The sequence below is a fragment of the Antedon mediterranea genome, chromosome 2 (genome assembly GCF_964355755.1).
Source record: "Antedon mediterranea chromosome 2, ecAntMedi1.1, whole genome shotgun sequence".
NCBI classification, from domain to species: domain Eukaryota; kingdom Metazoa; phylum Echinodermata; class Crinoidea; order Comatulida; family Antedonidae; genus Antedon; species Antedon mediterranea.
In genome coordinates this window covers 36,032,762-36,049,744 of record NC_092671.1, presented here as the reverse complement: position 1 = coordinate 36,049,744, position 16,983 = coordinate 36,032,762, and the positions used below count along the sequence as shown (strand labels likewise).

General features: G+C 33.7%; 1 protein-coding gene and 1 long non-coding RNA gene across 4 annotated transcripts in view; one reads left to right on the top strand and one right to left on the bottom strand.

Annotated features, from left to right (window-relative positions):
• LOC140040908 (SWI/SNF complex subunit SMARCC2-like) overlaps positions 1–16,983 on the top strand; it is a 64,614-nt gene that overhangs the window by 10,072 nt on the left and 37,559 nt on the right. For all 3 annotated transcript variants that reach the window (XM_072087180.1, XM_072087179.1, XM_072087181.1), the window contains 11 exons: positions 275–486; positions 1,213–1,326; positions 2,224–2,386; positions 3,394–3,531; positions 4,308–4,506; positions 6,939–7,061; positions 12,089–12,297; positions 12,413–12,859; positions 13,126–13,260; positions 13,566–13,707; positions 13,942–14,082. In XM_072087180.1, coding sequence (XP_071943281.1) covers positions 275–486; positions 1,213–1,326; positions 2,224–2,386; positions 3,394–3,531; positions 4,308–4,506; positions 6,939–7,061; positions 12,089–12,297; positions 12,413–12,859; positions 13,126–13,260; positions 13,566–13,707; positions 13,942–14,082 — 2,023 coding nt within the window. The remainder of the gene's footprint in view (positions 1–274; positions 487–1,212; positions 1,327–2,223; positions 2,387–3,393; positions 3,532–4,307; positions 4,507–6,938; positions 7,062–12,088; positions 12,298–12,412; positions 12,860–13,125; positions 13,261–13,565; positions 13,708–13,941; positions 14,083–16,983) is intronic.
• Positions 447–10,650, bottom strand: LOC140040910 (uncharacterized). Its single transcript, XR_011842785.1, has 3 exons — positions 10,609–10,650; positions 8,504–8,722; positions 447–458 (listed from the first exon to the last, which is right to left on the bottom strand). It is a non-coding gene; the product is annotated as an uncharacterized lncRNA (long non-coding RNA).

Here is a 16,983-nt window from a genome sequence, read left to right as displayed (position 1 = left end):
TTGTTTACTTTTACCGAAACCATTGTATGTTTACTGGACAGGCAGTGGTCGGGAAAAGTAACCATTGGACTTAGTTAATTTAACCCTGGGAGAATTGTAACCAGTGTTGGGATTGGACTTTATCTGGTCAGTTTAGCCAGTGACTCGGTTAAGTTGATTTAAGTTAAATTAAGTCCAGTGTGATCAAGACTTAATTCTTACAGATTGCATGTCTCACATATCTACAATTGATATACTTGTAATGTATGTATTTTGTTTCTTTGATTTATTCCAGGTTGAAGAAAGCAAGAGTAATCAATCGGCCATTGTTGAAGAACCTCAGAAGCTGGTTCTGCCAGAGATCCTTGATAATGTGACAGAGCAGACTTTCCACATCATCGTGCCTAGCTATGCGGCTTGGTTCGATTACAACAGTTTACACGCCATTGAAAGGAGAGCTTTACCAGAGTTCTTCAATGCTAAAAACAAATCCAAAACACCTGAAACGTGAGTCAATTTTTTTTTACTACTGTATTATCTAAGACCCCATTTACACTTACAATTTGGGCCGGCTCTGGGTCGCCAATCAGTAAGTATAAACACTCTATAAAGTTAGGCCAGCCCTGGGTCACCAATCGGTAAGTGTAAACACTCCACAAAGTTAGGCCAGCCCTGGGTCACCAATCGGTAAGTGTAAACACTCCACAAAGCTAGGCCAGCCCTGGGCCAGATATAGATCCTGAACCACCTCTCAAGTAGGTCCAGGAGCAGCTTTTACAATTTGGCTGGCTTATGCAGTGAACCGTAACCAAAGGCTTGAGAATCTTCACGGCCAAGTGTAAACACGCTGGATCAGGCCCAAACAATTGAATGTGAACCCGATCCAAGGACGGCCCAGGACCAAATCATAAGTGTAAATGGGGTCTATAAGTGCTTAGTAAATGAAATATAGTTCTTGAATGAACAGTATTAAGTGACTAAAACTTCTTCACTATCAAACTAGTTTGACAACAAAAGTGTGATGTGCCTAAATATGGTAGTGATATGCTAAAATTTGGTAGTAATATGTCCATATATGGGCACATTACATTTTTTTGTTACATAAAGTTTTATAGTGTAGACAGAGCTTAAGTATTCTTCTATATTATGCCCTATAAATTTTAGTATCTTAATTAATATTTTCTGCTCTGCTTTTCTGAAAATAATTTCTTAATTTTTTGTTTATATTGACAGCTTTCTAGCTTACCGGAACTTTATGGTTGATACGTATCGTCTGAACCCACAAGACTATTTAACGTTCACAGCATGCAGAAGAAACTTAGCTGGGGATGTGTGTGCTATTATGAGGTAAGAGCAAAGCTATACGCCAACAAAGAGGACATTTACCTGGACGGATATATTATGATAATAATAATAGTTCATTCTTATATAGCACATATAAGCAAGCTCTCAATGCGCTGGACTTTATTACCTCGGTTATTTTTTTTAATCAAACACATATACAAACATACTCCAATAATAATGCAGCTAGTAGTCAGTGCAAAGTTGTGTCTTGATCTAACCCGGTACCCATTTTATACACCTGGGTGGAGCGAGGCAAATGTAAGTAAAGTGTCTTGCCTAAGGATACAAGTCAATGCGGCGAGAGTTTGATTTTAACCATGATTGGTAATCCAACGTCCAACACATTGCGCCACATGCCCTCACTATATTTTAAGCTACTAAAACAGGATGATAATATCTTGGATTTATAAAGCGCCTAATGTTGTTAAACCTCTAAGCAATGTACAAGAAAAGAAGGCTGCTGAACCCAAACCCTGATCAGCACTAGTTGCGTCTTGGTCATCCCGCACTCGGTAAATAAATAGTGTACATTCAAAGAAATTTCATTTTCTCATATACGTGCAGTTTAAGAGTGTGTTAGGTGAGTGATCACACTTCCTCGCCTGAAAAGAACAGGCCTGACTGTCTTTTTGGACTTTACCTAAGTTATACATCTTTCAATATAAAAGATGTAAAAATATTATATGAAGATTTCTTCTTCAATGCAGTGTAAGCATTGATTTAAAAAAAACCATCTGATTTTGCGGTAAAGGTAATTCCTCTTTAAAGCAGATTTCAGGATATATCTCATCATTGTCACGTATTGTCTGTGTCGCACCTTGCCAAGTGTCGAATGATGAGAATATTTCTTGAAATATCACTAAATCACCTGTTAATAGTTTATTATTTTTTTGTATTTAGGGTTCACGCTTTTCTAGAACAGTGGGGGTTAATCAACTACCAGGTTGATTCTGAGAACAGGCCTACCCCTATGGGGCCTTCACCGACGCCTCACTTCAACATCTTCGCTGACACGCCGTCTGGTATCCAACCCATGCAGCCATCAAATAGAAACCAGCAGCAGGTAGCTATATATTTAATTTGAATGAATTTGGTGCCAAACACATAGAATGTGATATTGTTTCCAGTCTTGTTCTTCTAGTGGGATTATACTATATATGCATCGTGGATATATTATTGTGATCATTTTTCTGGATCCTAGAGACTAAAACTGATCCCCCACCGTAGTAAATTGACTGTCTGTATCCATTAGCCTATGCATAACACAGCGTGCAGATGACAATTTCTTATTATATTATTACATTATAATATAATCAAGCATTAGCATCTTACAAGACTAAACTAAACATTACCTTGGGCTGAAATGGCAATAAAACATACCGATAAAACATAGTTATCCATCACGTTAGTTTATTGACTGTCTTTAACTTTTAGCATATGCATAACACAGCGAGTAGTTGACAATTACTTGAGACTATAACTAGGCATTAGCAGTTCTTTTACAAAATTAAACTTAATTAAACCTTGGGCTGAAATGACAATAAAACATAATAGTGCGGTTAGATAACTAGTTCCAGCTTGATATTTGTACCATTCAGCCGAAGAGGTACTTGAATTTCAGAACTTCAGAATTTCAAAATGGCTGACATTCCACACTAAACTAATCAATCATGTTCTTGTATTGTCATCTTTGTTAACTTTTGTCTTCTCTGTTTTTGTTTTTTCAAATTTTGTTTTACATCTTGAGTACCCCATTGAAAATAAATCCCACATTGGGGCTATACTGCATCTTTTTAACTGAAATTGTATAATTTATATATCTTGTTTTTGAATTGTGTTTTTAATGAGATGAAAATCAATCAAATCAAAATTAAACTAAAAGCTATTTTGGCACATATATCTAGCTGGAAAAAAATAACCATCCTTACTATAATGATCCTAAAGACTAGAAGTGATCCCCTACTTTAGTTAATTGTCTGTTGTCTGAGTGTTAGCCTATGCATAACACAGTATTAAAAATGACTTGATAACAAATATTTACAATGGAGTGTTTTTTTGCTTGTGTTTCAGCAATCAGCAGCTGAGCAGGTGCTACAATTGAAGGACAACAAGAAGGATGGTGATCCTAATGGTAAAAACAGCATAGATCTACAAACACTGGGATTGAAAACTGATATGTATGCTATCAAAAAAAGCCAGGGAGCAAAGGTAAGTATTGACTGGTTCACATTACTACATACATACAGTTGTTTATGTCCAATGATTTTGATTTATCTTCAATTCACTGAACTAAATAAAATATTTTTTTTTTATTGTTATTTTATTTTTAATGAAAATTTTTAACACAGAAATACACTTTAAATGTTTCCTTTTAAACGAACTAAAGCCTTGTCTACACTACCATGCTTATGTAACAAAAAAATTTCATGTTCCCATATGGACAATATGATGATGTCATATTACTACCATATTTGGGAACATCACTATCATATTTGGGCACATCAATCTTTTTTGATAGTGTAGACATAGCTTATAAGATCACCAACAATTGATTTAGGTTTGACAATCAATAGTATGAATAAAGCATATGAAGTCTTTATCATATGTAAATTTATAAAAGATGATAACATTTTTTTAAATGGTCGAATATATCATGAAAGACTTCTGCTGAAAATGCCTTTGATACCATGGATTCAATGGAAGCTTTACACATTTTCTTTTGTTTGTCATATTTTAAGTGTTTTGCTGCAAAGAACTGATTAACATGATTGCGAGTGAGTGGCCGAGCGGTTAAGACAGTGGGACATAATTACGTAGCCATAACATCGACAAGGGTTCAAGGCTCACTCACTCCATGGTTCTGGTGGTAGAACAAGTCTTCATAGACTCAAAAAAACTGGGCCTTCTCGGAGACCAGTTTTTGACTGAAGAGCTTGCCCAGTATAAATAAAATATTTCAATTCAATTGTGGACTTTTTTTGTAGGGAAAGGCAGCTGCGGCTGTTTCCAAAGAATGGACTGATCAAGAAACACTGTTACTGTTAGAAGCCTTGGAAATGTACAAGGATAATTGGAATAAAGTAGCAGACCACATAGGAAGCAGGACACAGGATGAGTGCATCTTACACTTCCTTCGTCTTCCCATTGAAGATCCTTTCCTAGAAGATGGAGCCAGTGCTCTTGGTAAGAACATAGTGATATATATTATATTATATTTGTATACCATTGTATATATTGTTCTGTGCCTGATATGTTTATATATATAAAAGTATCTCTTCAGAGATCCCGCTTCGTGAATACAAATACTGAAAAGATGAGGGCGTATCAATTTGATCTCTAGTGCGCATTTGTACAATTGAGGGACTAGTGCTGTTCCGCCGTACCACACCGAGAGTGTTAAAGAGTCGCTATCCAATCGAACAATACCATGAAAGCCTCAGTGGGCTAATGGTTAGGACATCTGCATATCAAAGCAGAAGCTCCTGGGTTCGAATCTCGGTTGAGGCAACCCACAATCTTTTTATTTCTGCTCTACTACTAGGCCCTTGGTTTGTTAGCTAAGACGAAGAATGTGCTCAACCCATTTTCCCTTTTTGCCACGCCTATAGAATTCCACGCCTATTGATTTCCACGCCTATTGATTTCTTCTACTCGATCTCTATAGTTGGATGTATATTTTTATTTGTATAGCGCCCTCTCCTTTATCATGCTTTCATAAATTCTTAATTTTTTTCTATTTGAATTTTTACAAGTTGAGACCAACTGTTAAATAGGAGAAATTCCAAGAATGTATTATTTTTATTTTATTGAACATAAATTTACTTTTACTATTTTAACAGACACTAAATATATCTTAGAATTTCGTTTTCACTAATACTTAAAGAAATAAATGTAACCTTTTTATTAACGAAACATTAAAAAGTGAATCATTTCCGTAGAAAAAAAAACTAAAAAATTTATGTTTTCACTTATAAAAAGACAAAAAATGAACGGTTAAATTCAGCCAAAAACTCATTTAGTTCCAGTTAATTTCAATATTTTTGCTTTAAATTACAGTTTTTTTAGGTAAATAATTATTTTTTTCGATCCAATTATTTTGAAAGTGAATAACTATTATGTGACATCAAAATGACATTCAACAAAAAATGTGAAAGAAAAATTTTCAGGGGGATAATATATCTTTAAAATACTGCAGTATACATATTTAGGCAAAACTAATAGACAATGTAACAGATTATTTCTGGCAGCCTTAAACAAAAATATGTATTTTAATGGTCTTTACCTTATTTAATTTATCGTATCATGGAAATTTTAGGCAATGAATTTACTTTTTTTTTTGGTATGACTAGAAATATGAAAATATATCAAACATAAGGACTTTTGTGGATTAAAGCATTGGCTCCGTTATCTATGTCATTGATAGCTTATAGCGATAACTTGTTAACTTTGAAAGTGAAACCATTGGCTGTCATCTACTAAGGAAATGAACTTTATATAAACACTATTTGGAATTTTCATATTCAATTCACATTCTACCGATAATTCATAAATTGATAATTTCTCAACAACTGAAAGAATAAATGTTATTTTATTGTAATTCGGTACGTTGACTAGTTTTCGATTTCACTAAAGCTCTGTCTACACTATCAAATAAAAAAATAAAAAAACTAGTTTGACAAAAAAATTGTGGTATGCCCAAATAAGGCAGTATTATGCCCAAATATTGTAGTGAGATTAAGAAATAAAAACAAAATTACCCAGCTAGCGTCTAAAACATCCAGATTTACCAATAGCCCTATACCCTACTTCATCAAATTACTGAATTCTTAATTTTCTCCCCTGCTAGTTTGCGACTGCTCTCCCCTTCTTTGTTGTTTTTTTTTTTTTTATATTTTTTATATATATTTATATTTTTGATATGACATGTATTTTACACGCAATTTGGCTCTTAGCCACGAGTTGTAATTTTGGTCAATTTTTTGATATTTGAAATAAAAGTGAATAATAATAATAATAATGATATGACATCATATCTATATATGAGCACATCACATTTGTTGTCATATAAAGTTTTTAAATGAAGACAGAGCTTTATACCTATGGCTAGGCATTAGAATCATGTAACATCATCTGCACATGCTCACAAACAAAGACCCTAACAGTGTTATATTGATTATAACTATAATCGGGATAACTTGCGATCTCTTCTGGTATGCTGCAATAATGAGTTAAGAATGTTGTTGCAAAGGCCTCCACATTGTAGTGCCAGCCTCGTGTTTTTACGGAATGTAGAAATCTTTCTTTTTATGAATTTTTAAGAAAATCGATATATGGCCTGATGTGTAGACTTAATTCAAGTGAAAATGTTTTAGTCTCAACGATTATTTTATAGACAACGTCTTATATAAGTCAAAGATACTCTCCAGGTGGATTGCCATCCTGAAATGAGAACGTGCATTGTTGTTAATTTCATTTATTCGTAATTTTACTTTCTATGGACCAGAGATTCTGAAATAAAAGATTGAATGAATAAATGATAAAATGAAGCAATCCATTTTTAGCTCATCTTTACCAAGGAAGATATGTTATAATGATCTTTTTATGTTTTATGACAGGTCCAATGGCTTACCAACCAATACCTTTCAGTCAGAGTGGCAACCCTGTAATGAGCACAGTTGCTTTCCTTGCTTCAGCCGTTGACCCACGCATTGCTGCAGCGGCAGCCAAAGCAGCTATAGGTAAGTTATGTAATGAACGGATTTACTACGTGGTACATTATTTGAAATAATTAAAGGCCCATTTACACTAGGATGATAATGATCAATAGATAAATAAATAGGCATTTTTTTTTACATCAATTAAAGGATAGGACGATAACGATCGACGATAAATAGATAATAATGCATTTTTCATACATAACATAAAATTAGAAAGGTTTTCATTCTAGAGCTATAGAATAATCATTTATGATGTTATTAAAATTAATATTTTTTTTAATCTAATCAAATGATTAATAAAAAGATTAAAATTGTCACAATATTATTGTTCTTATATTATTACTTAACATGACATCATTTGATTGCATGTGTCAAAATATCATTTTCATCAAAGGAAGCATAGATGGTTTTCTTATAGTTATAGGATGAAAACTTGTTAGATTTATTTTGTTTTATGTATGAAAAATGCATATTTATATATTTATCATCGATCGTTATCATCCTAGTGTGAATGGGCCAATGCCATAAATATTTTATCAAATCTCTTTGCTTAGCTACTCTTTTTATTAACAAAATTTATTTAAACAAAGCCGTTTAATAATAAAAAATGTATGGAACAAAGGCAGTGGCAAGGAATAACTATTACAAACTATTACTATTTAGAATTGTATTAAATTATTGAAATAGTTTTTTTGTGTAGGAGTAAAAAAAGAACGGTTTAAAATGAAAAAAAATTCTTAATCTTGCCAATGTCGTTAAATGCTCTCCCTATTGGCGTGCAACAGGATAGACAATAGGTGCCATGCTAAATGGCTTGATTTCCATTGTGTCTTGGACATGGATTGCGATGACGTGACTGGGACATGGGACGTGTACGCTGCCAAGACAAAGCTAACTTGTTACGAACAACGACAAATTGATCGTGCTATTGAACCGATATAAACCGCAACAAACCTGTAGTGTACAATTGCTGCCGTCAATTACTCTTATTTGAAAACAGTTCTGTTAATAAAATTATTAAAGATTCAGCCGCAGTCGTCGAGAATTGCTTATCGCGATAACAGAATTCGGGAAATGAACCATTCAATATAATTATGTGCAGTCAGGGGAGTTTTGAATGCTCTCAGACGTACTAATGTGTTTATACAGAGATATACAACCTGGAGAACAATATTTCTATTAATTTAACTTTAAATTTTAAAGGCTTGATCATTATCCAATCATAATTCGTATATGGAAATGTGTGGTGTGTATGTTTCATTACTATATGTCCAAGTCTTGATCTTCGTAACACAGGATTTCCCATGTGATGTAGGTTTCTTTGAGTGGTGATTTGTGATGGACCAGGTATCAAGGTATAACTATATGGCAATAATTAGATATAATGTTGATTTCAACTAGGGAGAGAGGGTGCCTTTGCCTAAAATTGTGTGGATGTATGTTTCAATTTGTGCATAGCCTACCTGGATAAAAAAAAGTGGTAAAACAGATTCCAGTGCCTACAGAGTTTTCTTGTCAAACCTAATGAGTGGAGTTGTGGCTTGGTGGTTATAATGCTTGGCTATCAATCCAAAGGTACTGTGGTTTGAGTCCTGCCATTGTCTAATAACCAATTACAACTCCATCCCCAAAGACTTGTAATACAATATTGTTTATGTAGAACATCTTGTGTATATTGCCACCTTTAAGAAAATAGTGATTGAATTCGCTTATGGTTATCCTTGGCAATTTGGCTAAATATATAAAAACAAAACAAAAAATGACACCCTAATATCATTAATAACCCACATATCCCTATTACACTATGTCATATGATCAGTTAAATCAAGTCATGTGGAACAATTAAATTTAGTTTCAAAAGGAATATACCGTATTATAAAATTCTTGCTTAATGTAGAAACTCATATCTTTCAGGCTAAATGTTTTTACTATGCCACTCTTAGGAAAGTGACTAAAAATATCATTTTAAGTGACTAAGTAATTATGTAAAGGAAATCATTCAGAGAGAAACATTTTCCACGATAGAAACTTAGTGAAAAGTCTAGACTACCTTGTGAAGTAAAACGGCTTAAGTTTTCAAAGTGGTTTTTATTAAAAGCATTCGTTTACCATGTATACCGCCATTGGTAATTAGTTAATTAAGTTCTTAATTAGGTATGTGTTGTAGTTCAGGTTCGGTATAATCAAGTTTGTAGTTGTTATCTCCACTGGGTATATACTGTTGTGCGATAAGATTGATCCTAATTATAAAATGATGTTTTGTTATTTTAGCGTAATCATGCTCTTAGCAAAAATCAGCTTTAACTAATAATAGGGGGAAATGTTAGTGAACTCATAATACGCTGAAAAATGTAGTATGGATAGCTTGGAATTGATTGGAAATCGTGTTTTCTTTTGTAAAATCATTGTAATCCATACAGTATTGGTTTAAAAAAAAAAATTTTTAAATCTCGAAAATAATTTATAATTTCAGAAATATTGAGTAAATAAAATAATGTATAGTGTAACATGATGTTTCTGGTTATAAACATGATTTTTCAATTCAATTCAATTTCTTTATTGCTGCAAATGCCATCAAGGGCTAATATCCGCTTAAACATACTACATCATACTGTACAAACATAATTACCGTATATTTCGGTGTATAAGTCGCACCTGTGTATAAGATGCACCCCCTAACTGAGAGTAAAAAATCGGTATTTTTTATATCGTCGATGTATAAGACGCACCTTATATTTCATCAAAACAATGTTTTTTTTAAATTGTAATCAATATTATTGTAATAATATATTTTGTTATATCTACAACAGCGTCCTTTATTTAGGTTTTTTCTTACCTAGGCTCGGCCGCGCCCAGCCTCAACAAGTTGTTTCTAACTTGTTATTCATGAGTTTCGCACCCGCAACATCGAGTGCATGACCGTGTGTGTAACACGCACGTGTGTGGGCTAGCCTCGCTCGATCATTTCGAGAGGGCGCACGTTTTCAGGGACAACCGTATTCGATTAGTATCTATGTATCCAAGAAGTGTGTACGCTAGGTCCATGCTATAATCAACTGGAGAATATACTAGTCCAATACCGTACAACATGTGGCCGCCAAGAAGGGCTTGCGCTGGGGGTACGGCGGTCGGCGATCGTGCGTATAACTATAAATAAATACTATTCCAATCGTAAACGTTTACAAATGAAATTTTATCGGAGCAAAAAACAGCTCCATAATAAACAAATCTTTTCATCATATTTAGTATAACATCACGCTAAAATGCCTTGAAAACTAGGCAGAAGCAGGTTGCCGTTACGTTAGTACACTGTAGCTAGGCCTAGCCTACTCAGGCCTAGCCAACAAGGTGACGATATGTACACTCTGTACGGTGAGGCATTTATGTTCGGTGTATAAGACGCACCCTTAATTTAGAGGTCAAATTTGCGTGTCAAAAGTGCGACTTATACACCGAAATATATGGTATACATATTTACATTTAAAATTTAAACACATAAAAATTATAGTCATTAGAATATCCCAAGTTGTTGATTACAGATTTAAAAAAAAAAGATGTGTGCACCTACTTTAGAACAGGGGAAATAAAGTTTATGTTACTCAAATGAAGTTATACTGCTTAGCTTCAAATGTGCTGCTATGCTAACCTTAGATAACACAAACAAACATATTTTGAAAGATAACATGTATGCTAGGTACTTCAAAAGTGAAAGAATACTACTGTAAATATATTTTTTTGTATGATTATTCAACTTAAAAAAAAAATTTTTGTTTTTATACCCTTATGCACTATAAACCTTTAGTCGGTCAGATATAGACAGGATAGTTGGCAATCTTTTTTTTTGTTTTAATGTAACCCTTGTGACCTGATTTTTATTAATCTGACCGCAGATTAATAATGCCCTGGGGTCACGTGATAGAATGCAGTATGAGCGTTCTCGTTGCGATCAAAATCAATTGGTAAATTGCCAGCTCTCAGTTGAATTCATTTGAACATTGTCTACTTTTTGCGACTTTGAATTGAAAATAATACTAACCAGTTACTGTACTAATACTAGTGAAAAGCAACCACTGTGGCCAAGTTCATCCTGCATGTGGTTTGCACATTTGAATGTTTAGCTTTAGTTGTAATTGAAATAGTTCATTTTTAATAGAATAAATCAATTGGGAAATTAAACAGAAACAAAGTCAATGATTTTGTATTAGATAATTATATATATATTTCTGAGGTCAAAATATATGTGTTAAATTTCATCAACAAAGTAATTTCTATATCAATATATAAATAAATGATAAAGACGCTAGTAAATTACCAACTGAACATTTTATTGCACTACAGGCTGTTTCATGAGTATGAACTCAATCTTCAGGTGCTTGGCTCTGAATGATAGTCACAAGTGAATACAAAAAGCTATAATGAAGTTGTAAGGCAAACTGTTTATGTGAACAATAGTATGCTAATTAGCAAGTACAACACATCTCTATTTCCTGGACAGTCTATTGTTAACCAAATTCCTATTATCTAAATTACTGGCAAATTACTGAAAAAATGACAATGCTGTGGGTATCAGTGGCTGGATCTTAATGGAGATACAAAAAAAAGCTAAATCAAAACGATAAAGTAAAACCAGAAAAGTTGGCAGAGCTATATATAAATAGATATATATTAATTCAAAGGCAATTTACTGAAAACGCTGTGGGTGTCAGTGGCTGGATTTCAATGGAGGTACAAAATAAAATAAGCAAAAATCTAAATCAAAACGATAAAGTAAAACCAGAAAAGTCAGCAGAGCTTTCAGGCAACACTAGCCCTTCATCAGTGCAAGTGAAAGAACTTGGACAAAGTCGATAGTTAAATCAGACAAGCGCTGCCTGAGTGGACAGAAATAAATAAATAAAAACAAAGGAGGCACAGACTGGTAAATAGAGGGTGGAGAGAGTAGAAAACAATGACGATAGCTTGGTAGAGATAAACAATTTTGGAATAGAACTTAAAAAACAGCTTAAATGTTAAAGATATCTATATCTTTATTATATTTTTTTGTGCAGAGGAATTTGGAAAGTTAAAGGATGAAGTTCCTCCAGCGTTGGTTGATGCCCATGTGAAGCGTGTCAAAGAAGCACTAAGCAAAGGAACCAATGATGCAGAATATGTGCTGAAGACAAGCGGTATTGCTGGCACGGCACCCGAGGGAGTGGAAGAAGACAAGGAGAAAAAAGAAGATGAAAAGAAGGAAGAAACAACAGAAGAGAAAAAGGTAATTGAGCTGTTTTTTTGTTTGTTTGTTTTTTTTTTAAAGAATTTAAATGATAGAGTTTCTTCCACGTTGCTGTTACTGATTTAAAAATATTAAAAACATTTCTGATTATTAGGAGGAAGATAACAAGGAAAAAGAAGAGGAAAAAAATAAGCCCACTGACAAAGAAGAAGAGAAAACAGAGGAGGACAAGGAAGATACTGATGAAAAGAAAGAGGAGAAAGAAGAACAAGGAGAAGAAGAAAAAGACAAAGAGGAATCAGAAGAAGCGATGGATACAGCAGAAACTGCAAAGACTGAGAAAGTCAAAGATGAAAAAGCAGATACAGAGGAAGACAAAGCAGAAGCAAAAACAGAAGAGAAATCAGAAGAAGCGAAGGAAGGTGAGGAAGAGAAGATGGAAGAAGGTGAGAAGGAAGAAGGAGAAAAGGCAGAAGAGGAAATTAAAAAAGAACCAGCAGAGAAACCAGAGAAGGTGAAGAACTTTGAAGAAGAGATCGATGAAGGAAACATCTCAACTGCTGCAGCTTCAGCTCTTGCAGCAGCTGCTGTCAAAGCTAAGGTATGCATACATAAGTTATTTTCAAAAGTGTTTGAGAGATTTTGTAAAATTCCGTCTACACTATTAAACTTTATGGAACAACAAAATGTGATGTGCCCATATATGGACATGATGATGTCATATCACTACTATTGGGCATATCACTACCATATTTGGGCACATCACACTTTTGTTGTCAAACTAGTTTGATAGTGTAGACAGTGCTTAAGAGTTTCGATTTTCTGAGAGTTCACAGTTTATTTATAGTAAAAAAATTGTATTAATAGCATTTAGCACAAGTTGAAGAACGAAAGATTAAGAGTCTGGTGGCCTTCTTGGTGGAAACACAGATGAAGAAACTAGAAATTAAATTGCGCCATTTTGAAGAACTTGAAACAATCATGGACCAAGAAAGAGAAGCCGTAAGGATGATAATAATTTTAAGTTTTACTATTAAATCAAATCAATATTTTGTTGTCCTCAAGTACAAAAGTAAATAGGAAAATTGATACAAGGAAACACTACTTACAACAAATGGCAAAAACAAACAATATTATGTGCAAAATATCACCTTTCCCTAAATTAAAGGAATTACTCTTATTATACACTATATGTTCATTCAGTAAAACAGGGGCTTAATTAATACTGTAAAATGCAGACTAACTGTCTGTTAGTATTAGTTAATGAATATGCTTTAATATAAGTTTTATAATATTTCTTTTTGTAGCTTGAATATCAACGACAGCAACTTCTTGCTGATCGTCAGCAGTTTCACCAGGAACAACTGAAAGCAGCCGAGATGCGAGCCAGACAACATGCCCAGGCCATGGCAGCGCAGCAAGGAGCAGCTTTACCTCCCTTACCCACAGGCAAGTCATGTTACTTACTTAGTTACTTAGTCTGGGACATACATATATTGATGTACTATACTAGAGACGAATACTGGTATGCAGAGAGAGGAACTGGCTGTTACAATTAATGGCAGATAGGAAGTTTTGGAGGAAGTCATGTTTACACCAAATTTGTTTTTAATAATTTATCGTATCGTTTCTTTATGACTTTATAACAATCCTAATTGTAAAGTTTATGTACTGTTGTTATAGGTATGCCACAGCAAGCATTGGCATCAAAGGTTATACCACCAGTTGATCCTGTTCAACCAGTAGTAGCTGCTGAGGCCACACCGGTACCTGATAAAGCTATACCTGTGCCCACGGAACAGGCTACATCACCTCCAACAGCAGGTGAGTGATCGCTTAAAAAAAACACTGATCATACTCACTTTATCTTTACTGTAATGTCTATCAAAGAGTACATCATTAATTACTGTACATAAATCAAATGGAAAAAAAAACAAAATACATTTTGAGTGGAGTTGTGGCTTGGGGGTTATAAAGCTTGGCTACCAATCCAAGGGTCCTGGGTTCAAGTCCTGTCATATGTCAGGATTTTTTCTAATGAAAATTTACAACTCAAATTTTAAAGACTTGTAATAAGACTTTGTTGATGTAGAGCATCTTGTGTATATGTTTGTCTTGTGAACGGGATTGCCACCTTCAAGAAGGATACTAAATGAATTCGCTTTTCCTTGGCAATTTGCTTAAATATAGAAAAAACAAAAAACATACATGATTAAGTGAGTTGTACATTGATATATTATAAAAGTTTATTTCACTCAAATATGAAATAAATATGAACTAAAATAAGGTAATAGATTGAAAACAAAATTCTTTGCTCAATGACACCAACCATGTGACATGAACAAGACAAGACAAAACACTTAAGTACTTCAGCCCCACTGCTGCGCCACTGCTACATTCTTCCTAATCAAATTTACCAAGCCTAGGTGAAGTCCAGACTAAGATTACTCAAATACCTTGTGAATTTTTGAAAACTGCTGCATCACCTTGTAGTACATAATCTCTGTTAGTATTTCGTTTATTATACCACCGCCCCCCTGAGACTGACTTTGCATCATCTGATCGCCTCGTAATCACTTTTAGTTCCTTCTGTAGACGTTTGTCGGAAAATGAAGATTTGACATTAATTAGTAGATGTTACTGACCTCATTCCGGTGCGCATCTTCCTAATCTTTATAAACCTTCACAGTTTTTATTTATTTTCATTTTGCAAGTAGAATCTAGATATATACAACTAGCGTTTATTGCAATGCGTTTAATTAGCATTTTAAATATAATAGAACAAGAACTCACTCACTTAAGTACCCACTCAATAAGTTCCACCCAGGTTGTAATTAAAATATCACTCACAGAGTGAGTGAATTAGATTGCCATACATGTCTTTCTGTTGCCATTTTAACAATCTAACGTGTACTCATGACATTTTAGGTAAAAAATGCATTTTAAATACAGTAGAACTAGAACTTGCTCACTTAAAGTTGTATTGTCCCCCAAAACATGAAAAATAAAGATGAAAAAAATCAAATTTTGAATAGACCATTTTGTAGTTATAATAAAGTTATTCACTTTCGCCGAAAAAAAATCCGGAAAAAATATTGATTTCGCTTATAAAAAATCAAAATAAGTTTACCCTTTTTTCGAACTCATAAGTTCAGAAATTCCAAAATAACGATGGTTAGCTAACAGCTCATAAATATGCATGATATGTTAATGAGTTTCCAAACAGGGGAGATCCGATCTGTTCACCACGTAAACAAACATGTGCGAAGAACAGAAGAAAGTGCTGGGGTTTCCCTGATCGTATGATGTAAAAAGCTCTGCCGTTAATTTGCTGGTAAGTAGAATTCTATTTTAGATGAATGACACATCCTCCTATAATAGTTTTTGGCGTATAGTTATAGGCTTAGCTATCTAGGTTAGGGCTATAATATAAGCCTACTTCTACTATCTAGTAGGGCCTAGGCCTAGTTAGTACTGTAGTTTACTACTGTGTAGTGTAGTGTAGCAGCAGCTGTAGGCAGGCAGATAATCGGGTCAGAAAAGTAGACGGGAACCCACTTTGAGGCCTAGCTAGGTCCTATATATCGTACTCACCTAGCTAAGCCATCACTCCACAACTAGCTACAGGAAATAGGCCTACTATGTTGATGTACCACTGATATACATTTGGAGCTCGAATTAATTTTAAAGTCTACAAAAAGACTAACTGATGACAAAAAACGAACATTTGGAAAATGATCAGCATACAGTACCAAAGAAGTTGACGGTAGAATAGATTGTTGTTGATAGCAACCAAAACGAAAACACTAGTAATTAGACTAGGCCTTTTTTAGGGAGGAGATGCACTTTTCAGGGATTCCTTACTGTACATTAGTACCCCAAATTGAAAACTTCAGATTCATGTACAGAAATAATAATTATATGTATGCAATAAATTGTGAAATATTTAACTTTTCTATTTGACTTTTGTATTTATACATCATTGTTTTTCAATTTATAGACTTAAGCTAATGAAGACTGGAACAGAAGTTACACCCATACAGCATTTTAAAGGCAACTGGCAGTAGACTCGGTAGTGGAACACAAGATAAATATTGGATGACTATCATAAAGCATTAGGCAAATGTGTTGGTTGTTTTCCAGCTTTTAAAATGTTGTATAGTTTTCATAATTAGAGCAATAACATTTGTATACAGCATTAAATAAATAAAAAATACTACTACAGTACATGAGATAAAATCACCATAATTTTAATGTGTGAAGATTTACAGTACAGTACAGTAAAAAATGAGTTAATTACTAGTATATTTCATTGAATTTCTGCATTATTGTTGACAATTTATTTTCAACTATTAATTGATGTGTTGATTGTGGCATTACATCAATAGCTTGTCTTCTTTGATTGTTCATCCATTTTAAAGTGTCATAGTAAGAAACGTTCAAATAAATATTGTGAATGTTGCTACCACATTTTGTGTTGATTTCTTCACCATTTTCCACTACTTGCTCATATTGTTCATTCAAGTGTGTTAATACCTATTAAAAGAAAGACATTATTTATTAAAATATGTACATAAAAAGTTTAATTGTGTGAATGTTGGTTTGAACGTTATTGCTTTGGAAGAATTTTCAACATAACGGTACTAAGTACTGTAAAGTACACATTCCAAAAAATATTTAACTTAGATTATTTGGTCATTTTCTCTAAAATAATTACATTATTGG